This window comes from Epinephelus moara, chromosome 7 (genome assembly GCF_006386435.1).
Source record: "Epinephelus moara isolate mb chromosome 7, YSFRI_EMoa_1.0, whole genome shotgun sequence".
In the NCBI taxonomy this organism is placed as follows: Eukaryota; Metazoa; Chordata; class Actinopteri; order Perciformes; family Serranidae; genus Epinephelus; species Epinephelus moara.
Genome location: NC_065512.1, coordinates 3,221,428 through 3,246,913, shown reverse-complemented (window position 1 = coordinate 3,246,913; position 25,486 = coordinate 3,221,428). Strand labels below are relative to the sequence as shown.

Sequence of the window (25,486 nt, the reverse complement as noted above, 5' to 3'; positions counted from 1 at the left end):
TTTTATTGATTTTAGACTTCTTGACCAACAGACAGCAGAGGGTCATTGTGAATGGTCATTTGTCTGACATTGTTGTAACTAATACCGGTTCACCACAAGGGTGCGTATAGTCACCTCTTCTTTATATCTTATACACTGACAGCTGCAGATCATCTTGTGACAGCAGCTTCCTTGTTAAGTTTTCAGATGATACTGTGTTGTTGTCTCTCCTTCAGGGTGCCCAACACAACCATGGTGTGGCTCTCCCTGCATTTGTAGATTGGTGTAAGGACAACTTTCTAGAGTTAAATGCATCCAAAACTAAATAAATGATGATTGATTTTAGACGTAACAAGAAGGCCTTCACTGAGAGTGTCATAGATGGAGAGAAGATTGAAATTGTCATCTCCTATAAATATCTAGGCACTGTGTTTGACAACCAGCTTAAATGGGATGTTAACACTGAAGCACTGGTCAAACGTGGACAGCAGAGGACTCATCTCCTTCGAATGTTAAATTCTTTTTCTGTCAGTCCAGTGATTCTTTGTCGCTTTTATCAGTCCTTCATTGAAAGCCTTTTGACTTATTCTTTTATCTGTTGGTTCAAAACCTGTCACTCAGGGACAAGAATAGCGTGAACAGAGTTGTGAAAATTTGTTCCAAGATTATCGGACTTAAGCAGAGAGAGCTAGGTCCTCTATGGGAGCAACAGGTTCTGAGGAAGTCACACAGCATTCTAAGTACTTCAGGCATGTTTTAGCAAGTGAATTTTCACTATTGCCTTCAGGGCATCGTTACGCCCAACCTGCTTGTAAGGGTAATCGCTTTTCCAAGTCTTTCATCCCCTCTGCTGTCCCATTGTTAAACACATCCTTATGAACTGTATTGTGTGTATTGTGCATTGTGCATTGGGTACTGTGTACCTCTATGTATTTTTATCATCCAGTGCCGGTATTGATTATTTTTAATCAACATATTTATTGGTGTTTTCTTCACATTTTAATGTAATTCATCATGGCGACTAACAGAATTTGCACACAGCTGTCAATTTTCTTTCTGTGTTCTATGTGTTGTGTGTGTGTTGTTGTGCGAGCTGTCAAATGAAATTGCCCTTTAGGGGATTAATAAAGTTGTCTTGAATTTTGAATCTTGAATATTGCTGCAGGCGGATAGTCCAACACATGCTCATGTGTGTTCACCTGTTTTCTCTGATAATTTAATATCCAGACATTCACGAGGTTTTCACCAGAAGCTGAATTATCTACAGAGGTCTCTTCCTCTCCAAAACAAACAAACAAACAAACCAGGTGATTTAAATCGCTACTTTCACAAATCAGTGTAACTCCAACACTGCTTATTGCAGTTGGGCTTCTTACTATGGTGGCTGACATGAAAATGGAGCTAGTGTTTGGTTCATCCATTCTGGGCTCCTGTAGAAACCTGGCCATAGAACATGGTGACCTCCATGGTGCACATGCGTGCACATGATCAGGATGGTACCACCGCTACCTCATCTTGAACCAGGAAAAACCCTGTTTCTTCTCTACATTTAGGAAAATATTGGACTTTTTACAGCGCTACATTCTTTTAATAACATTAGTTACTATTTAGTTTGCAGATCCAGATTAATAATACAAAATATAATCAATTATGATGTAATACAGATTAAGATTAAACTTTTTTGAGCTCTTGGGGGAAATCCAAAATACACCCACCAGATAAAATCAGCCCTTTCAGCAGAGAATGTTGGCATTATATGTTTCTGCAAACTACAGATATGTTACATTTGCCTGTTTCATTTGTGTCATTACGATGTTTCTGAAGTGATGCAATATATAAGCTGACTTTGATCAGGAGGAGGACAAGATTGTGGATGTGTCACACAGGTGAGACACCAGTCAAGCTGCGGACCACAGTCCGCTGTTTGAGACCAACAACAAGACTGGTTGTTTTATAGCCAGACATCACTGTGTCTTCCAGCAGCTTTTTAGCCACCAAATGTCTGTTTTTTAATACCTGTTGCTGTGTTTCCAGCTGGAATAGTACCACCAAATCAGTTTTTTTTTCGACATTTCCGACAATATTCTGAGCCAAAATGGATCAATGAATTAGCCACATAATAACATACAAGTGTAACGCATCTGTGGTTTGCAGAAACAGACAAAGCTAACATTTATTTTGGCAACTGGGCTAGATCAATTACATAAAGTAGTTAAAATTAGCCCCACATTTAACAGCTGCAACATTATGAACACGTTAGAAGGTTCAGTGTGTAATATTTAGGGGTACTGCAGATTGCATCCAGCTGAAGGCTCTGGCCAGAATTCCTTTTGTGTTCTTTGTTCAGGAGGTTTTTACCACGAGCCGAATTATCTGCAGAGGTCACTTCCTCTCCTAAACTGACCCGATGATTAAAACCAGTAAAAACACTGAATAAAACAGTTTCACATAAAACAAATCAGTGTTTCCTGATGAACTCATCATGAAGGGGCTGCTGAGTACTTCCTCCACCTCTGCTTACAATGATCTGATCTCTGTCACAGACACAGAAAATATGCAATGATAGACTCACTCTGGTGTTGACCTGTGTATTCCACTTGAAATGAATCATACCAAATTACTGATCATCCAGGTGGGTGTTTAATTATGTTGACTCGGCCTGCTGATACATGTTCACTTTATCTTGACTAAAGGAAAAGACCGAGTGAACCTCCAGTACAGTCGGTGACATTACAGACACAAACATACTTTGCCAGTGAGCCTATTTACCTTCCTGACACTTTATTCACACGGTGCAATTGATGCACACGCCTGCAACGTGTTGACTGTGGGGAGTAACAGACCTGCCATGCCTTACTTTACCATGTAATAACAGTACATTGCTGGATAAGATGCATTGACTGAGTGTATCTGTGTTGTCTCTCCAGGTACACAGTTCTGGTGTCTTTTGGACATTGTACCCATTAAGAATGAGAAGGGTGAGGTGGTTCTGTTCCTCGTGTCCCACAAAGACATCACGGACAAGAAGAAGGACCAGGATCCAGAGCAAGGACCCGACACAGGTGAGTTTATATGAGTTACACCTGCTTACAGTTCTGTCCTGTTTATCTCCTGTAAAGCTGGTATTTATAACGTAATGTAATCTCATCATGCAGGATGGTTTTCCTTTCAGCTGTTAAGTGCCACTGCAATTACTGTACCTCCAAGCAAACAACAATTAAGCTCTGATTAATAATTTTCATCCCTTCTTTTGTGCTGCGTCTTCTCCCCAGTGTAAATCCAACCCTGATTAAATAACTGTGTCTGTCAATTTGAATATTGTTGCATTAATATTAACGACTGCCTCTAATAAAATGAATGTGGTGAGCCATAAACATTCTGTCAGGGATGACACACAGCTTGTGATAATGCAGATACTTGGTTACAATTGAAATTAGCAGGTGGTATTTTGTGAGTTAATTAGAGGCAGTCAGGAATTAATTGCTGGCAGGAAATATGCAAACTGCACTGACGTCTTTTCTGTTTACAGTGACTGACATTAAGACTTAAAACGGTATCTGGTAATCTTTAATATTCTTATATTTGAGATTTGAACTATTCCTCAATGTTAGTGACACTGTCCTCCCAAAACAACATACGTTTACGTGACAAACACCTTTAGCAGTGACGTTAAGTGACGTTATCATAGAGCAACAAAATCCACATAAGAAGGATATCGGAGGGGAAGGGTCCAGCTGAGGACTCCACGTCTAGGGACTCCAGATAATGAGAAGACAGTAGGGTCACAAGTTGGATGTCCACAGTTGGACCCTCTTGAGTCGGGGTCAAGCAGCAACCTCCAGGGCTGAAAAAGGAAGTGTTTGTAACTCGCGAAAATTAAAATTAGCATTATCACAATTAGTTATTACTGTTACTGCACCGTGCTAACCAACCTAGTGTTAAGGTTAGCTCCACCCTCTCGCCCAATGCTAAACCCAATGTGCCCAGGAAAGCTGCTCAGGCTTGCTTTCAAGTTTTTTCCTCGCCACCACTCGCATTGTTGCAGCGGAAAAAAATCCCCTGCGGCCCTGATCGCATTTTCCCCATAGACCACCATTATAAAAAAAAGTGTAAAAAACATATACTGACTGTAAAACTGTTACAGGACACCTTGATCTGCAAACAAGGTCATTTCTGATTGATTCTTTTTGATCCATGGAGGTTTTATTTCTGTAAAACTTTCCTCAAGCCAAGAAAATCAATTTAAAAGTTCTGTGACGTGATTAAAATTTAAAGTCCAGCCCAGTCGAGTAGGAACTTGAGGACAGAGGCAGCACTACTGTACACATTCAGTTGGCTGCATACCACAAAAGTAAACCTAGAGGCTGAAAAACTTTTTTTGACTTGTGTGCTAAGTGAGCAGTTGTCACTAGAGTGAATATTCCACAAACAGATGGGTGACGTCACCGTAGCCACGTTCATCTTTTATACAGGTCAAAACATTGGAGCTAATACAGGGGACAGCTGTTCTTTTCTTTTCCCAAGCAACAGTCATCACTCGTGTTGCGTGACCACTTTCTGTATAATTGAAACCATGACGACAAAGATTCCCCGAACCTTGACAAAAAACTTGTTTTAAAGGAGTTGCGTGCAAAATGTAGAGCGTATCCATAGGTGTGTTTCCATCCATCTCTTTGTATGTGCATTTTCAGTCAATGCATGAAAACCCCTGAGTGGAAACACCAAGTTTAGGGGAGGTGGAAACGTTAGGTAAATTAATTTACACTTGTATAGCTCCTTTCTAGTGTCCGACCAATCAAAGTGCTTTTACACTACGTCACATTTACATGTTCACACACTGGTGGCCGAGGCTACCATACAGGGTGCCACCTGCTACTCAGTAACCATTCACACGCTCGTGCACACCAGTGGAAGCACCATCGGGAGCAGTTTGGGAGTCAGTATCTTGCTAAAGGATGCTTTGACATGCAGATTGGAGGAGCCGGGGATTGGACTGCCAATCTTCCCATTAGTGGATGACCCACTCCCGGTGCATTGATAAAAAGTCAGTGTGACGTAGCGCAATGGAAACAGATGCGGTGAATAAATGACATATAGTCATGACACTGCAAGCTTTCTGTTGATGTACGCACACAGAGCTGTTACCAGAACTCCAAACTTTCTATGTGTGCTCTCTGTGTGTCTTTAGTTATGTCGTCTTGTTGCGCCCTCTTCTTCTGGAGAATTAGCGCCACCTGCTGCTTATTTCAGTTAACCAACTCCCAATATTTGCAGAACCGTAGTGGATAGAAAAGCACATACATTCACATTTTTATTTTGTCGATTTTCTAGAAACTCAGTAAAAATTTCCTTCACATTCTGGATAGAAACCCAACTTATGATTGTGCGCATGGTTCTCAACATGAAGGTGGCTGAGTCGGAAGATGGGCGCTATGCTTCTGTGACCACGTCAGTCCCGATATCAGCAGTAACATTGGTGATTAACTAGCCAGTGGGCCTAACACACCGGCACTCACATGTGCCAGTCCGTCTAGCAAGCAGGGTATTTTGTCTTCTAATTTGGAGGCCTTCTGATCTCAGTCTATTCATTTTTTTTGTCTCACTTTGTTAAAATAAATTCTGTATGCCTTGAAAGCCAACCTTCAACCTGCAGGGCAACAATGAAACCTATAGTTTGCCAGGATACTGCACGTTATGAAGTGAGCCCAGAGCCAGTTGATTCGCTTACTTTATGAGGTTTTTTTTGGCCTGTGTGCTGAAACTCAGTTCCCCCGCCTGCCCAATAAAAACATATATGATTGCTTGGTTGTATTTCTGTCAGAGCACACACTATCGATTGACCCTCCATCAGCCCAGAGTTCTTTGGGGGGGTTTCAAACTGTATTTGGTACTCCTGTGAAAACAGAGTGAGAAATCCCAGCATGCAAAGCTGTAAGAGCAGATTTCAGAGGTGTGTTATGAGTCTGAAGGGATGACACTGTGTTCAGAAACTCTGCATTCAATATTTTGCAATCCTGCAGACTTCATACGGCAAACACTGAATACACAGTTATTACAAACATTCAAATCTAACTTTTAAACCTCCAAATCCTGTTGCCTGCTGAGATCACTGCAGAGAATGTGAGAGTTGAATAGCAACCCTGTAGAGAGACGGCGAGAGAAGCGGAGTAATCAAGACTCTTAAGATGAAGTGGAGTGTTTAAAATTTTAGTTTTTTTAGATTAGCTTTCGGAGCTGCTGTCTGCGGTGCTTCCTGGTGGGGAAGAGCACCTGCTTGAAATCACTTAGCCAATTTTCCCCCACTTGCACAGGCCCTCTCGTTTGGCTGAATATCTCATCGCCTTACAGCCCAAATGATTGAAGCCCGCTTTCATATTCTCTGGCTGTGTTTCACGCAACACATGACTTATGACATGTCAGATTCAAGCTGCCAGATTTGGTGTGCGGTACACACCACAGGGGACAGAAGACAAACAACAAAGTAGAGGGAAAGGGAAGGCGAGAGAGAGACAAAAGAGACCTTAAATTGCTTCTATTTCTGATTCATGACCAGACACGACTGTGACCGTTAACATAACATTCAACTCTCTGCTAAATTAGGAACCTCTGGATGTGAGAGCGAGATAAAAGAGAGGAAAAAGTAACAAGTGGAAAATGAAAGAAAGAAAAGACTTTGACATTTCTGATGTGATGAGTTGACACAAACAAGCGCGTTTACCTGCTTGTGCTCCTGCTCAGCGGGAGTCTGCTGACTGGATGAACAGCTCACTTTTGGCACTTAACGCAGCGTGATGTGGCTTTTCAAAACGCACAATCAGTTCGTGAGATAGAAGGGGACTGACAAGGACAGGAAAAGACATGGAACACATTTAGGATGGAAAAATATCAAAGAAAGAGAGACTTAAATGTGTCTCACAAAAAGTGCCATTAAAAACACACTGGTGTACGCTACAACGTGCTCACACACACACACACACACACACACACACACACACACACACACTGCTGAATATGTAGCTGCAGCTAGTAGCCGGTTAGCATAGCTTAGCACAAAGACAACAAAGAAACAGCTAGCCTGGCTCTGTGTTAAAGGTCCAGTGTTTAAGATTTAGGGGGATTTAGTGGCATCTAGTGGTGAGGATTGCACATTGCAACCAGCTGAAACTTCTCCCAGTTAGAATTCCTTCACTGTTCATCATTCAGGAGATTTTTACCGAGAGTCAGATTATCCACAGAGGCAGGGGCGAAAATCCCATTTCATAGTTGGGGGGGACAATAAACAGTAAAATTTTAGAGAATAATTCCAGGGGGGGACAAGGAAAAAAAGTTGTAGCCTGTCTTTTATACAGCATCTTTTACCGCAATTTGACGCTTTAATCTTCTCTCTATCTCTCCAACAGGCAGAGTGAATGTCTATACTAACTAAACTAAAACTAAAACTAAACATTTCCTGCAATTAACTGGTAAACTGGTTTATAAACAGTGCGCTGTGAGATCTGCTGCTGCGCACCTCACAACCGTGCGTAATAGTCGCGCGTAATGACCGCTCCTCGTCTGCACGTCTTTGATGTTTGTCTCACTGACAGGAGGAGAGCCTACAGACAGGTACCCATTGCTCCGCCACTGACTGCTCTTGTCCTGTCCTCTCCCTCTTCTTTCTCTCCTGTCCTCTCTATCACTAAACTATGAGCTTAATCATTAGCTTTTAGCTTAGCAGCACTTGTAATTGAGTAGGCTTTTGAACAATGCAGGAGAAATGTTGCAGACAGTTTATATTATCAGCCTGGGCCTGGGGCTTGTTGTAACAGTAAATGGGATGTGTTGTAACTTGTGTAAGTTAAACTGTGTCTGTGTGAGTGAACATCTTACCCTGCGATGTCCGATGTGGGCAGCGGTTCCAGCCACACGCTGCTACTGCTGCCAAGCAGCCCCGCCCGTTGGAAAGAGTGTGGGATATACCACTACTAGGAATGGGAGGGGGGGACTAAATCTTTTAAGATTTAAATAGCACATTATTGCGCGATTATAATGAGCACCGCTTACATTGTGCTTTCAATAAATACTACTGCATTGTTCAAAAATTATTAATTGTGTCTCAAATGATTCTAGGGGGGTACAGCTTTACTGAAGGGGGAGTCATGTCTCCCCTGCCCCCCCCCTGCACAGAGGTCTCTTCCTCTCCAAAACAAACAGATTAAGTGATTTAAGATGGTAAAAACACTGAATAAAGCAGTTTCATGGTAAAAATCTATGTTTCTCCGATGCTGTTTGGCATGTCAGAGACGGGCAGCTTGTCCAACACATGCTAATGTACGCTCACCTTGTATCTAATCCAGACTTTCAGGAGGTTTTTACCACAAACCGAATTATCCACAGAGGTCTCCTCCTCTCCAAAACAAACAGACCAAGTGATTTAAACTGGTAAAAACACTGAGTAAAGCAGTGTCATGTTACAAATCAGTATTTTTTTCAGAGCTACTTTTTGGGTGAACGTGGAGATCTTTGTAAATGAGGTCCTGCTCCCTGTATATAAACTAGGGTTGTGTCGTTCGCGAACGAATCGTTCAAATGAACGAATCTGTTGAGTGAACGTACCGAACTGAATCACTTCCGGAACTGATTCATTCATTTTTCAATTCAGTTGAGCTCAGCAGCGAGCGTGCAGGCCGGGAGTGGAACTGCCGATTTGGTCCGTGCGAACGAGGAATCACTCACGAGTCGCGAGGCAGCCAGGGTGCAGGGAGGGACTGCCTACCATGTGACGAATCACTCGGTGAACGAATCACTCGGTGAATGAATCACTCGGTGAACAAATCACTCGGTGAACGACGTAACCCCGATCACTGAGTGATTCAAATAATTTCTTCTCAGCAATACACTTTCATAGGGAGCGTTTTCTCCAAGCTAACGGCTAATGTACCCAGGAGTCAAGCCACATGAACACAATCACACACCTCCCGGTTGTTTTAACAGATTTAGTTTCCAGATAAAGAAACTTAAAACGTTAGGCTGACCAGTAATGAGACTCACCAGTGCAGGGCAGACACAGCAGCAGCAATGGAGAGACTGAGTGAATGGGGGTGTGTACAATGAGTTCAGTGAGTCAGACCACGCAGTACACAGTCACGACTCCTCCTGCCAAGCACTGAACGATTCGGTGAATAAATTTTTTTAATGAACTGATTCTAGTGATTCAGTAACATCTGAAGAACTGCTTTGCCCATCACTAACATAAACGTCTGATTCCAAGGTATTGAAAACACAATGATTCTTATTTTCAGGTGATTATACACTAAAGAAAACATATTGTATTCTGTTTCTGCCAATATATTCCCCTAAATCCTAAACACTGGACCTTTAAGGTAACAAAATTAACCTGTCAGCAGATTAATTTATCAACATGCTAAATCTTGTTTGGTCAGTCTTGTTCAAATCATGGTTGACTGAAATTCTACCTGCTCTTAAACCAATTGATTGGTCGCTGGGGGGAAAAATCTGCACGTTATCTCTGCATTATTTGAATCAGCCACTGTACCTGCACGACCTTGTAGCGCTGTGTGTTCACTGAACTGTTTCTGATTAAAGGTGCGTGTCCTTTTTAAATTATTGCATATTTACACTCTGCTACAGACGCCAGCAGTGTGACGAGGCGCTAGGCAGTTTGGTATTGTTTTTCTGAGAGTTGAAAATCCATCCAATCACAGTGGAGGAAGAGCAGAACAAATACCAAGTACTGATCAACAACAATAACAGTGAAGAGGAAATCAATACTGTTAGACCAGTGGGTCCGTCCACTCTCCCTACATGCTTCAGCCTTCCTTTCATTCAAAACAAGGGCCAGAACGAGTACTCCACCTTGTGCTGACATTTTAACTTCTGTGGCTGTTCTGTATCATCTTAGCTGGAATTAAAATGCTTTGGTGGACACATATGAAAGTAACTCTAGTGACAGTTCAGCCAGTGAGAAGTTGGTCAGATATGAGCATATCGACCAAACAACCAATAAACTGACCAGAGGGAATAAAGTAAAATGTGATGTTTTGCAGGGGATTATGGGCCAGACTATTTCTTGGATAGGACTAGTAGTTTCCTGGAGTCTGTAGAGTGGTGTCAACCTTTTTGTCAAAGTCCCAGAATGAAAGCAAAGAAACGTATTTTTCAAAATGTCTAACTGTTCCTCTTAAGGTGTCGAAACCAGCTACGACCATGTCTAAAGACAAAAGTGTCTAGAGGTGTTCTGATGTTCACACTCTGTTGGGGTATAAAGCCGTTATAGAAAGGTTCAAGATGCAGTAATGCACACAGTGTCTGAAGATATTTGGAGAATATTGGGAGTTTAATTTGATAATACCGGCAAAAAGCTAGATTTCATCTTTTAAAGTAGCAGGAATCCCTTGCTTCAACGCAGTTCAGCTGACAAATTGTCATCTTCACCAGCACTATGTGTCTAGTTTATCCTGTTTAAAGCTTCCCAGAGGAACATTGTCTCTAACCCTACAGATTCACACTACAACACAACCACAATACCTCATTTGTACATCTGTCAAAACAGCTGTTGAAGATAGGAAAATGCCTGAGTATAAGTCTCAACAGCACAGTACATTCAGGGAGAAAGAAAGAATCTCAGTATCTGTGTTTAGTTTCTCCACCATCTGAAATCCATCCTGGATACCATGAACAAATTAAATTTAGTGGCTGAATATGAAAATGATTTGGTTACAGGGGTTGTTAAGCATGGCATCATATTATGGACACAGAGGAGCAATCATAATCGGAAATGTAAAGTGGAAATGGAGACAACAAGAGGATTTTCCATTGCGACGATGGTTTAACAGAAAATAACTCCCTTAATCTACCTGCTGCATTTCTTCATCTTCTTTCCTTCTTTACTTTATCTGATCTTATCCTTATTTACTTATTGAATGACTTAGACTTCTTTAATGTCCATCAAACTTTACATAAAATGGAAATTTGTCTTTGACAGTGGCATAAAAAAAACACAACACAGACGAATGACAAAAAACAGGTAAGAAAACAGATCTGGATGTCAGCCCAGAGCATCAAAGTCTACCTAAAGAACACTTGTTTAATCAATAAAGAGCCACAGAGGCAGACAGAAGGTCAATATCACATCAAATATTTACGCAAACTCTCAAGCAGCATGTGTACATCTGAGTATAGGCCCGGCACAGAGGAGTTATGAGCTCACATACTGGGAAATCCACCCTAAAACATGTTGACAAAGACAGTTGTGAGACTGTACGCTGCTTCACTGAGGCAGCATCAGCTGGTCTAATGAGGTGAGAAGGTTTAAGACGTGGTCCAGGTGATGTTTTCACTGCCTTTGACTAATAAAAGGTAGCTGATAAAGTACCATCTCTGTGCTGTGAGTGTTTCAGTCCACACAGCTTGGTTTAAACTCTCACCCTGTGGCGCGTATTGGATTGTGGCTCAGCATATTTCCATCTCCTCCACAGATGACGAGACGGGTCTGGAGGTGCATCAGGTAACTCGCCCTCCAGGCTTCAATGCCAACCGGCGCCGCAGCAGAGCTGTTCTCTATCACCTGTCGGGACACCTGCAGAAACAAGACAAGAGCAAGCTCAAGATCAACAATGTAAGTTTCTCTGCAGCTGTCTGCGCTGCTTCATCTGTAAAAAAGGGTTTAATCTACTTCCCCCAAAGACTGGACGAACTTTGTGCCGACACAGGTTCATATTTTGGAGTAATAACATGTTTGGTTGCCAGAAGATGTATTGCATGCCAGACCAGCACCACACAGCCTCACTTGTAATCATTATTTTTACTTTTGAGACTTTTGCAGTGATGAAGTCACAGAGGTATGGCTAAATATAGAACTAGCCAAGCTTTAAAAACCCCTACAGGTTGTTCAACAACAAACAATCTGTTCTGAAGACATTTCCAGATTCTTCAAAGACTCTTTTATCCTGATGGAATAAAAGTTAGTTGCTGCTTTGTAATGAAAGAAGTTGGTTTTAATTGTTTCCCAAGTTGTTTCTTTAACCAAAAAAGAAGGCCCAGCGTTGTGGTGCAGACCTGCTGCAGCAGCTACAGTGGGCAGCACACACACACACACACACACACATACCCTGACAGATGGTGTGAAGGTCATCTGAAGTCTGCTCACTAATGTTTGACTTTGAGTTAAAGAGTTCTGCATTTCGCTGAAGTCAGTGATAAAACAAACATGCAGATCTGTACAGTTTGCATCCTGAATGTGTGACGCCTACTTAGGGGGCATTACTTGTTCTCAGTCAGGATAGTAATTTTTATTTTTATTATTACCAATGACAGTCTGGATTCTTCTCATCAATCTGATTCTTTATTGATTCCCTTCGTGATTCCTGCTCTATTTTCTACTTGGAATAAAAGTAGACCTTCTCAGGTTTTCAGTGTCGACGCAGTTTTATCATCTCTGAACACAGTGCACAAGCAGAGTAGAAAAAGGCATGCATCTATCTCTCATCTCTGCATATATCTCTTATCTCTGTAACGGACATGCTGCTCGGTTTAGAAGCAGGGGCACTCATGTAGAGTTTCAAATACATGGCATTCCTGAAACTGAAGCCAGTGTTGCAATGAGAGATGTTTCAGTATACTGCTGGTGTTTTCACCTTCACCTTAAATGATCATTTTACAGACAGCAGCACCGCAGTCATCTTTATTTGTGAGATGGAGCTTCGTTCTTCCTCATGATTCCTTCTCGTTGTGAGCTTCCAGCAGTGTAGACGCATGTATTCGAGGTCATCGTTTTGCCACATACAACCGTCAGAAAAACATGTTTGCATGCATTTATGAAAGGAAGTGATAAGGTTGGAGGTTTACAGTTCCGATGGATCGGATGATTCGAAAGCTGTTCTCAACTGGAAGCAATTCTCAATCCCATCCCTAGTTTTTAGAGATCGTCATTTTAGGTTTTTGTTTGGCTGTCTCTATTATGCCTCCACGCCAGCGGTAGCAGTGGCCAGAGGCATTAGCCCTTTTTATACTGCCTGTTCAAAGCCGGAATATTGCGCCATTATGCCACCTCACCATTCTGTATATAAGGTACAATCATGGAATGGGGGGACAGAATTGTCTCACCTGTGAGCCGGGAATGGAGGTAGTAAAAGCGCTGAAACGGTGTCTTTATAAATCGGACAGCCAGCAGGAAGGGTTAATGGGTAGCATGAGTGTGATGTTTTGAAACCGTGTTATGTGTGCCACCCACTATGGGAGAGTTGAGCAGTTAGCAGCTAACTCAAAGAAGAAGAACAGCAGCCAAAAATGTCTGCCAATTGGGAAACCAATGGGGTCCAGGAGCTCCCTCTGAGCAGAGGACGAGATCAGGCACCATAGAATAGAGATGGTTGATAATTGTTATTGCCTGTTATGCCATTATTATTGTTTTATGAAGCGCTGCTGACGCGTATGTTTTAGTATCTCGACACCTTGAGGGAAATCCTTCAAATTTGGTGTCCCCTTCAACTCAGCAATAAACCAATTAGATTTTGGTTGTCTAACGTCAAGGTCACTGTGACCTTGCACCTGTGTCATTCTCGTGAATGCAATATCTCAAGAAGGCCTTGAGGGAGTTTCACCAAATTTGGCACAAACATCCACTTGGAGTCAGCATTGAACTGATTAGAATTTGGAGGTCAATGGTCAAAGATCAAGGTCACTGTGACCACGCAAAACATGTTTTGTGAGGTCCTAGTCTCGCTCACCAGACCTTTCTCAAGAAAAGAAAGGTCTGGCTGGGCCGACTCTCACTTTAAGATTGGAGAAAAAAACTCCCCGGCTGCTTGTATTTCTTTCAACCAATCACAATCGTTCTGGGCGGTGCCACAGCAACGGTGCGCTTGCAAAAATATTGCCGGGGGGAAACAGGTTTTGGTGTAACACGCCCACAAAAATATCGCCTACAGGACGCGAACCATGGCAGAAAAATGGCTACATCCCCGCAAGATCAAACACCGCAAAAGTTAGTAAAGGACGTGTTGAAAACGGTTGAAAACTGCTACACAACCGGAGGTGGTAGGGCGGGACTTCAGCGTGTGGCTCGGTCTGCCCAATGAGAGGCTGATCTATGCAGTGAACTTCTGCCCACTCAGACTAGTGAGGTCCCAACTCAAGAATTCATATTCTAAATATGACAAAATTGCATACAAATGTCTAGTAGGAAAAATTATGAAGTGATGACATATATCTAAAAGGTCAAAGGTCAACGTCACTGTGACATCATAATGTTCCGCAAAAACACTTTTTTTTATTCAACGTCATGTCTCAGGAACAGAAGGGGAGACATTTGGTCAGATACTGAATCTGTGACACTAATTTTGGGTGTCCACCTTAAAACTGTGCTGCTGCAAATCTTCTGGGCCGTCAGGTTGAAGATGTGTATGAAGCATCCATGTTTTCACAGACATAGATGTAAACCGTAAGTGCAACTTGACTGATTGACAAACCACGAAGAGGTAGTTCTAGTTTTGTATATTAAAATGGGTGAAGATGTGTGTGAATAGATCAGTGATACTAACATCCAGGTGGAAATCACATTATATAGTTACAATATGTTGCACAAACATTTTGTAGTTTAAGTTTTAGACCTTTTTTAAATTAGCAGCTCATTTGTTTTTGCCTTTGTCTTCACTTTCTATCAACAGAAGCTTTTCTTTGAGGTGATCGTTGCAGTATTACCCTGTTTACAGTAAGCATTGTCTTCAAGCTGGAAACACAGAAACTTTATGATTAATGAGAACATAAAAGCGGAGCAAAAATAAGATTAAACCTCTCCGCACCTCTCAGTGACAATACTGTATATGTGCAGGCTAATTATCCATTTATTTGAAACTAATGTTCCCAATTTTCTCCTTCATTGTTTCCTTAAGTAATGAAAAACATTTCCCACAGTATAACGCATGATTTTTCTGTTTTTTTTTTAAATCAAAACTCTGCAGTTTAACACAGTTAAAGTGAGTGAGGTGCTGTTTCTATGGCTGCGCTGTGAGATCAAGTGGAAAACTCAAAGTGTCCTGTGAATCATTTTATATGGTATTTATACACACTGTAATTCTCTGTGACATACAGTTCAGTACTTGTACTTGGCATTGTTGGAGACCTTGACGGGAGTTTCTGTTACACTTGTGTGGGTCTTAATGCCTCTCTGCGCAATATAAGCTTGAAGAGGTTTACTGAGAGTGTGTATAAGGACATGTTTTCATGTGCAGGAGTAAAAAAAGGTGAAAAGTAATAGAGGAAGGGAAAATGACGTTAACCTCTGTCACCCCCTGTCGTCCAATCCAGAACATGTTCGGGGAGAAGCCTCCGATCCCGGAGTACAAGGTAGCAGCCATCCAGAAGTCTCGCTTCATCCTGCTTCACTATGGAACCTTCAAGGCTGGCTGGGATTGGTTGATCCTGCTGGCGACCTTCTATGTGGCCGTCACTGTTCCCTATAACGTGTGTTTCACAGTGGTGGGAGGGCGGGATGAAGGGAGCAGCACAGCCCCACGGAGCCCGCCCAGCGTCAGTGACATCCTCGTAGAGATTCTGTTTATTTTAGGTGAGTGAACGTGCAGCATTTGTTAAAAGAATCTGTCACCCCCAAAATAATCATTTGTTTATTAGTCACTCACACTGAGTGAAATCATGGAGAAAACTTTGTTTTTCTCACCTGCCTCCACGGTGAACAAAAAATCCAAAAGTAGAGAAAATTCTTGAACTGGAGAAAGTTGGGGCTCGATTAACAACAGCAAAACAATATGATAACATCAGTTTCCAAACTCTCGCACAACTCCAGCAGTGTAGGGAATCACAGAGCATCTGGCATCATCAGGCAGTCGTTCATCAAAAACATATAAGTACACCCAAAAGACAAACGGCCATATAAAGAAAAGCTCTCGACAGAGGCAAAGGAGCGAAATATTACAAAACTGAAGGTAGTTAATAATATCAATCCTTACAGACCGTGGCAGCTTATTACCTATTAATGTTACAGTCCCTGATGTCTGGATGATTTGGTGTTTGACCTTAGTGCCTGCACCTGTCAGCAGTTCAAAAACTTTAAATCTATGGATTTTATATCTGTGGCTCATGTCCAATTTACAAACAGGTGGGTAAAGTTACAGGACCTCCAGATCTACAAGCCAAATACACAACTACACAGTTATTCAGACAAAGATAAGCTAGCTAGCTACAACGTTAGCCTACCTTTGTGTCTGACTGTATACTATATGACCTCCAGTTTTGTAGACCAGGCGAGGCAGAGGCGCAGCACACCTGCGCTTCTGCGCACCTGTGCTTCGCCAACTGGGTGTGGCCAGGCAGATTTTGCAAGTTTGGCACATCGTGCGCGCTGGCGCAGCTACTCCTCTTTCCCACCTCCGTCCCTCCTACCTACACAGCCGATTCACATCACACCAATCAAATGAGCCCCTCTCCTCGCCCTTAAATGCACCGCACGAAGGCGTAATGAGAGTTTACTCAATTTGCCATGGCAGAAGAGAGCAGCAGCGTCAGAAGGCCAAACTTCTCCCAAGAGGAAACTGATGTTTTGGGCCGGGAGGTCCACGCTCGCAATGTTAGAATATACAGAACTACGAGCTTGGACCTCCCGGCCCAAAACATCAGTTTCCTCCTGGGAGAAGTTTGGCCTCCACGGGCTGATGATGCAAAGGTAGCCTGGGAGGAGAACACCACAACTGTAAATCAATGATGCGTTTCTTTCGTGCGCGCGCGCTCTCTCTTTCTCTCTCGCAGTCTCACTCTGTTTCTTTTCTTTTGACTTTTCTAAGATGACAGATGCTGAATATATACTCCCTATCTGATGCTGTGGCTGTTTGTGGTTGGCTGAGAGGGATGTGAACTCATTAGTTTGCAGCTGTGTTAATCAAATCAGGTTGGGTTTCCATTACACGTGCCAAACGGTGCCAAACGGTGCCAATCCCCTTTGATCTGACATCAGATGTGACGGGACAGTCGATATAGAGATACATTTATGTGCTGATTGCAGATAGTTGCATTGAATAGTGGTTTGTGGGTATTTATTGCATCGTTAATGTGCCTGACATTCTGGAAACCTGACTGGCGAGCTTTTAGCGCACCTTCGGCGAAGCCTTTTGGCACGAAACTGTCACTGCACCAAGCTGGATCTGTCGACACCTCCTCCTGCTGCACCGCCACACCCATCTCAGCGCACCTCGGTCTACCAAACTACCAAACTGAGCGCGCCTCAGGTTGCGCTGCTCAAAACTAGCTCTGCGCGGGGTTCACCACCTTGCGCTGCGTTGGGAAACTAGAGGCCTTTATCGTAAAACTTCAATTAATAGCCCAGGCTGTTATTTGCCTAAATTACTGAACTCAACAGGCTTATATATGGGACAGGCCTTTAATTCCTTTAAATCCTTCCAAAATGGCTGACTCGCTGTGAATGATGACATCATCCACTCCCTATAATCCAAGTCTCATTCATCCAGTCATGATCATTACCTCCCCAACTCATAACTCATTTTCACACAAACATGACTATCATGAAAACATCCCTGCATTTAAACTTTGCTCACATATTCAGTTGAGTAGAGTTCAAACGCACACGCTTGCCTGGTCGCACTACTCGTCTGTGCATACGACTGTTTGTGTGGAAGGATTTTAAATAGTAAGGTGTTTGCAAAAATGTATGTGTTCAGGAAGGACTGAGCACACAAATTGAGAAGTGAGACTTGGATTATACTGCACAAGTTGTGCATGGAGGTTTTGTTCCTTCAGCTCATCAAGAATGTTTGCTGTTTTTGGATTCTTCGTTCACCACAGAGGCATGTGGAAAAAACAAACTTTTCTTAATAAATTCAACCTAACACAGGGCGAGTTATAGATATACAAATAGTCATGTTTTTGTGTAAGGTATTCCTTTAACAAGGTTCACTCTGCAAGGTACTCGTTCCACCAACATGTGTGCCACGACATGTTTTAAGTGCAGAGTCAAATTAGTCCCCTTCATGACAAACCTTCTCACAGAGGACACACTGTCTTTTATCAAACATCAGCGCTCGCTTCAGTAATTAACAGGACTCAGTGATTGTTCATCGATGTATTAACCGCCTCTGATGGGAAGTCAATAAAACAGCCTGTCTCTGAGAGGCTCATCAGTCACGATGAAAGTTTAGTTGAAGTTTTTAATGATGCACACACAGCAGTGAAAGGATATGAGCCATTCGCCAAAGACCATTACGTCTCATTGCTAACTCATTTCCTAGAAAACAACGGGCCTGTCTGTCCCCACTGTTGTCCATCTAACTGTAGGAGCGTTATAGGAGCGCTCTTCAATGGACAATTTGCCTTAATGGAAAAGAGTGAACACGAGGCCTCCATCAGCAAACTTCTGCAATGAAATTATACGAGCCACCCGCAGTTAAAGGATATCCTGTTTGTTAGGACTAATAGGGCAGCGTGTTTGTCAATACGTTCACTCAGAGAGCTACAGTGGAAGAGTCTTAATGTGACACCAGCCCTCAGATGTGTTCATTTCTGTTCCTAAGCTGCTTTGCATCAATTATCTACACCCCAGAGATCCTTACTAACACCTGAGACATGGAATAGCAGGTTGTCTTAAGAGGTATGCTGGTGGTTTTGTCATGTTGAAGCCAAATTGCATGTAACATACCTTACGTCTTGTCTTCCAGGCAACTAAACCTTGAAAACAACCAGTGATTAAACATGGAGGTCAAAGAAAAGGTCATCTTCAAAATTTAGTTGTTTTTTAAATTAGAAAGATTTCAGTAGGTCTCTGAGGTTTCAGATGTCAATATCTCTGAATACAACAACTGGAAGAGTTTAAAAAACTGTCCTGCCTTACAACTTTGAAACCTTAAACATTCAGAAGTAAAAAAAATGTAACTGTAATAGATCACAGGATGTCTCGAGCAAGTTCAGAAGTAAACTTGAAGTTGAAGAATTGAAGTTTTCTGTTGAAATGTATACACAAATGCTCATTTTGTGAGTGAAGTATTTCTTTTATGTATATTAGTAAATGTTAGTACTAACACATTCGATCAGTTCGAAGCTGTTTAATGAACTTCTGACTTTCTTTCTGTTGTTTTCAAACTTAATTTGATTCACTGAACAACCATCGCTCTGTAATTTATTCATTATCCTGTAACACTCATTTGTCACTGACACCTGCGTCTCCTGTTGCCGTCGACCTCTGCAGACATACTGCTGAACTTTCGAACCACTTTTGTGAGCACGTCGGGTCAGGTCGTGTACGACGCCCGCTCCATCTGCGTCCACTACGTCACCACATGGCTCTTCGTCGACCTCATCGCTGCCCTGCCCTTCGACCTGCTGTACGCTTTCAACGTCAGTGTGGTGAGTCTCCTCTGTGTGTGTTTGCATCAACAAAGTGTGTGACTAATCAACTTTTTTGGAAAGAAAAGCACTCGTGGACACACACTCTGTCTCCTGCATTCATTATCCACACCAACACACCCATGGCAATAAGCCAAATTAGGAGAAAGAGAGAATGAATGCATAATGTCGTCCGCTCCCTCGTGAGTTTATTAGATGAACAGTTCATCCAAACTGATGCTCATTAGACAAACAAATGGCACCATGCCAATCTGGTGTTGGCGCTCACGCGCTGCAGGTCTCATTAATTTGTGTTTCCATGCTCAGAATCCTGAAACATGACTCAAAGTGCAGCTAAATTACTACACATGTATGCAAAATGAGTTTTTAAATTTTAATTTAGAGTTGAAAAATGTTTCATTTCATTTGAAAAATATTTTAAAGATCCGTCTTTTGGATTAACTGTCAACTACACTAACAAATTATTAACAGCACATGATGAAGGGATAAAAATCTATTCAGTAATTTAGTTCCTTAAGTATTATAATGACGTGGTGTGTATGTATCTGTGCAGTACTTTGGGGTCCACCTGTTGAAGACGGTCCGGCTGCTGCGGTTGCTGCGGCTGCTGCAGAAGCTGGAGCGATACTCCCAGTACAGCGCTGTGGTTCTCACTCTGCTGATGTCCATGTTCGCCCTGCTGGCCCACTGGATGGCGTGCGTCTGGTACTTCATAGGCCGCAAAGAGATCGAAAGTCCTGGCTCCTGGGATATTGGTGAGTACACACCCACACACACAGTGAAGTACATTTACTCAGGAGCTTTACTTAAAGGTGGACTCAGCAAAAAAAAGATTGTTGATATTTGCACCCAGCACCCAACAAATCCAACCCTCTCGTAGTGATGCTTCAGAAGCGCCATTTCACCGCACCGTCCCTCTCGTTCCCTCTGCCTCTGTCTTTATACATCTGTCACCTTTCATCTGTCCTGTGCTCGAGCAAAACACAATCCAGGGTTGTGTATGAGCACTGGATGTTTTTAGCACACACAGAATAACAGTAAGCTGATCGTGAGGAGACATTCACTGACTGTGTCAAAAAGAGTATTGGATTAGAATTTAGAAATTAGAGGTATGTTTTCAGGTACATTTACTCAAAGGGATGGTTCAGCCTTTTTGTATGTATGTATCTATAGATGGTATGTTACATACAGTAGATGTAAGTTGGCACGTTGCCAGTTTGGAGAAGCAGACTGGAGTCCTGCCTGACATTAAGGTAAAGTGGTGAAGAAACTGCATTCAGAGTAATTTAATTCACTGACGGGCTCCGCTGTCTGTGACGCCGATTCAGTATGTTGGACGGGCTAAAAGAAAGCTGACAAGGGCCAGTGGTGTGGGACACATCACAAAGACTAGGGCAACAGACACTTAACAATGGTCCAACATTGACCAATAGCTGATCGTCGGCTTGGTGTGTCAGGGCCTCAAGCCGTCCTCCCAGAAACACCCAGTCTGCTCTGATTGGTCAGCATTTCCAGATCTTCCACATCTCAGTGTTTCTGCACCATCATTACAGCCAGGTAATGACTTTAACAGAGAATAGCTGCACTTTTCTACCAGGAAACATCACAAATAAAAGCTTCTAAACACCATTGGACTTGCTCCCTTTTACACTGCCAGATTTTCGGCGAATGTTGGGCCGTTTTGTCGGCAAGCTGCGAGCGTTTAGACACATAGAGCTGGATTGGCGAGTTGATCCGAGGCGCCCAATTTTCCGCCTCGTAGGGTAGACATATTGGCGGAACCCTTTTAGTTTTAACAGGCCGAGGCGGCCTTCTGCTGCACTCCCCAATTTTGTTTTTATACTGCCAATGCTGAAAAAAGACTGATTGGGCTTTCCTGCAAATTTGCACAATTCCTATCTAAAAAGGGCTCATGTTTCCCTGATGTTAGCACGTAGCTACATGCAGCATAGTATGTACTGTGGACTTGCAGTCGTGTGCCTTGTGCAGATGACCATATGAAGAAATCTGTCACGATTTGACATGAGCATGTTAAAGTCTGAAAACTGTGAAACAGAGTGTTCACAATGGTCTGCAGCCTGAGGTCTCTGCACACAGGGAATATGTTTCATAAGTTTACCTCGTTATTTGAAACTTAAGCCACATTTAACATGAACATCCGTCATTGTAGCATTTTATATGTGGCAGAAAACAAGGGAAAGCATCGCAGTGCATTTTGTTGCTAAAACCTCTGTTCTTTTATTCAGATAAAATGTTGACTTTTTTATTCACAGTATCTTTAATGCCACTTTGCCACATGTTGTGTTTAACATCGTCACCTCACTGTGAGAAGTTGTGGGTTTGAACCTATCGGCCAGCTGAGGCCTTTTGTTTGGTGTTTGAGTGTTCTCCGTCTGCCTGCCTGGATTTTCTCCGGTTTCCTCCCACAGTCCAAAAACATGTTGGTTACATTAATAATGGATGTAAGTGCACACACACACCCCAATCAGTGAGGCTGCTTTACTAATGATCGCTTGTTGCCGTGTTGTCAGGGCCAGAAAAAAGGTTCCTTTTTAGGTATTTACGGTAAACAGTGAGCTCCTCACATCTAAATTTAGAGTCTGTGTGGTGGGAGTGGTGGAAAATTCCTCTCTGAAAATGCTTTGTGGTCCACTTTCTCTGGGCGGAGGGCTTTTAGTGTACACGTTTTTAATTGTCATGTACTGTAATATCCTGCCAGACGCTAAAATTTCATTTGGGCAAGTTGAGCAGATCTAATATTGGATACTCTATCACTCTTCTCAATTATACTGTAAGCTCTGTCCTCGGGAAACATTTTTAGTGTTCCCAGATGCAGATTAAATGAGATCGTATCTTATTGCAGCCACGCTTTGTGGTTCAGTATGATGGGATGTTCAGATTCTCACATTAACAGATCGCCTTATTCAGCTTTAACCATTTGCACATTCACCTACCTTGTCTCGCTTGAAAGACAGATCCGAGATGACACTTACACACCTCAGCAGAGTGATGTTGGTAATTTTGTATCCACAGCGAAGGCACAGAGGCAGTTATGCACAAGGACGGCCCCCACGTGGATCAATTTTCAGCACGACCGATGCTTTTAATAAGACGCAGCTTTGTTGATATTCCACAAGCGTCTCACAGCGGAGAATCTCAAATCCTGCCGGTGACATGAAACTCTGGCGTACGATCTGATAAACCTGTAAACAAGTACAAACAGACAGCTTCCAGTGGAGCCAACATTATTCCTTTTAGACTGTGAACTGGGGCAAAGATCAACATTAGACTTTGTGTGTCTTTAACTTTATTCTAAGTGAGCATCAGCAAAATACACACAAAATGTTGTTGGGTCAAATAATGAACTGCAGATGATGTTTTTATGTCTCAGCGCCGGTCACAGCTGTGACTGGAGGCAACATGTTTTCAGGTTGTCTGTCTGTCCCATTCTTGTGAACGCAATATCTCAGGAATACCTTGAGATCATTTGTTCAACTTTGGTACAACTCTCCACTTTGACTTAAAGATGAAGTGATTAGATTTTGGTGGTAATAGGTCAAAGGACAAGGTCACAGTGTCCTGGTCTGTCACATTCTTGTGAATGTGATATCTCAAGAACTCCGGGATTTATTTGAATTTTTTTTTTTCCAAATTTGGCCCAAATATCCACTTGGATTCAAGGATGAACTGATTAGATTTTAGTGGTCAAAGGTCAAGGTCACTGTGACCTTGCATTTGTCTCATTCTCATAAACGGAATATTTAAAGAACACCTCAAGGGAATTTCTTTAAATTCGGCACAAATGTCCATTTTAAGTCAAGGACGAACTGATTGGAATTTGGACGAAGACTAAGAATTCTCCTGGTCGATCAACAGTCCTCATCAGGGTCCATCAGTGGACTAGTGTCCTGCATGTTTCTGATATGAATGTAATGATTAAATGATATATTTTGGTGGTTTGAGTTGAAGGTGTGAGAAAGAATAGTATCAGTAACATTGTTAACACTGTGCTACATTACAGAGAAATACAAAACCGTACTAATGAACCTTCATTAATATAGGCCTATATTTTATCTACAAGTGCACGTCACACACTGAGCGAGCCGCCTGTTAATGACGCTGTGGGCTAATGGGCATGTAGCTACTTCCATGTTTCAGATGATACGTCATGTTTGTAGTCGACCAATGAAGATGAGTTTACATATCACCTTGGGTTCGTCCTTCACCTTCTCAAAATGATCCCACACTTTGGATTTCCTGCCCGACATGTTATTAACTAGCCTGTGGAATAACCGCAGGTACCAGCCCTGGAAATTAACCTGACTCCTGTCTGACTGCTGAGCGTGGACACTTCCTGTGTCTGTCCTTTCAAAGTAAAGTCACACATGGTCCAGTCTTATAGGTTTGGATTTATTTTGACAAGGCGCAGCTCCTGATAGAGTTTCACAAGGCCAAGTTTACTATGACCTCACATAACTGAGAAACTTATGCACTAATTATGACAAAATTTCTCACAAATGTCTAATACAATAAAATGAGGAAGTGATGGCATTTTATATTCTAAAGGTCAAAGGGCAACTTCACTGTTAAAAAGAAAACGACTTTTCTGGCCATTAATTTCAGGATCAAAAGCAGAGACATTTGGACAGATAATTGGTGACTCTAATCTTGGATGTCCACCTTGTTGATTGCGTTGCTCTTCTGTGCTGCCCAGGGGAAATGTATGTGAAGCATCCATGTTATCACAGACATTGATGTAAGCTGTAAGTGCAACTTGACGGGTTCGCGGAGGCATACCACTGCAAGGAGGTAAATTTAGTCTAAGCTATGGACCGGTCTGAGGGACACAATACGAGATGTGTACTCCTTTTCTCTCCCTCCATCTCTCCCCCTCTCATTGATTTATACCAACCTAGCCGTCATTATCCTCTCAGCAAACCACATAATGACAGGAAGTAACACTGCAGTCAATTCATGTCAGTGGTCCCTCGATTTACTATTCAGACAGACGGAGGGAATCCAGGGGACAACAAAGACCAGTTTGCTGTCTGACCTTTCGGTGACACCAACTGTGATTCACAAGAAAGGTCTGATATCGGCATGTACGTGGGTTAAACAGCTCCGTCTGTCCGTCTGGTACTTGGGAGAGGTGCACTTCTGTCTGCAGGACTATTAATAATTCAGGGGCAGTGGAGCCAGGGCCGTCCTTACAGCCCCTCATGGAGCTGTAGTCACCACACACACACACACACACACACACACACACACAGGACACAGTCTGAACAGGGGATAAAGAAGTAGACATGGTACATGCTGTCGTACATACAGAAGGTCTCTAAAGGAAGCCTTAAGGTCACAGTGAGCGCTGGAGTGTCAGTTGTATGAACAGTTTTTATTCTTCTCACTCTTATTGTTATATCTTGTATATTTGAGTTTCGCTCAGACATTGCGCCTGAACTTCGTTGTATGCACCAGTTCAATGACAATAAAACAAATTCTCTATTCTCTTTGCTTACACTTGGTCAGAAAATCCAAATTTCTACACCACCTTGTGTGTGCCTTAGAGGGGCAAGCAGGCGCCAGCTACTACTGCTGCTGTCAGTCTCACCAAAACAACCCCAAATATACAGTTCCCTTCTTTAAATTTTTATATCTTCATTTTGAAAACGAACACAAGGACACACGTTTGAAAAAATGAAAAACACATCTTACACCCCTCAGAGGAACTGCAGCTTTAGTTATAAGGCTGATGTTACTCTATAGTTTCCTTGTTTCCAACAAACTCCATGAAAGGACCAAAACTTTCCAACTTCCCGAATGTCACGAATATATACTTTATATATTTTTTATTATACTTTTTTTTCTTTGAAGGTTTAGTGATTTCCTAAATCATGTATAACTAGTCCATAGCCACTGGTAGCTTTATCACCTTCTACCTATGCCAATCCTCAATGCCTATGTGCAGTTTCACATAGATTGACCACGTCAGTGAGTAGAAAAACGTGGGACAGACAGAATGACTGACTGACAGAATGACACACTGACAGTTTCCGTGCTTATGTACAGCATACCATACCATGACTTAGTCATACCAAACATTAGAAAAAACATCACCAACACTGGTCCACAGGGGGAGCCACAC

At 42.4% G+C, this 25,486-nt stretch overlaps 1 protein-coding gene across 1 annotated transcript in view; it reads left to right on the top strand.

The window, feature by feature from the left end:
• The window catches only part of LOC126393411 (potassium voltage-gated channel subfamily H member 3-like), a 200,137-nt gene that overhangs the window by 155,391 nt on the left and 19,260 nt on the right, over positions 1–25,486 (top strand). Inside the window, exons 3-7 of the mRNA XM_050049569.1 lie at positions 2,907–3,041; positions 11,457–11,596; positions 15,286–15,544; positions 19,187–19,344; positions 19,898–20,099. Coding sequence (XP_049905526.1) covers positions 2,907–3,041; positions 11,457–11,596; positions 15,286–15,544; positions 19,187–19,344; positions 19,898–20,099 — 894 coding nt within the window. The remainder of the gene's footprint in view (positions 1–2,906; positions 3,042–11,456; positions 11,597–15,285; positions 15,545–19,186; positions 19,345–19,897; positions 20,100–25,486) is intronic.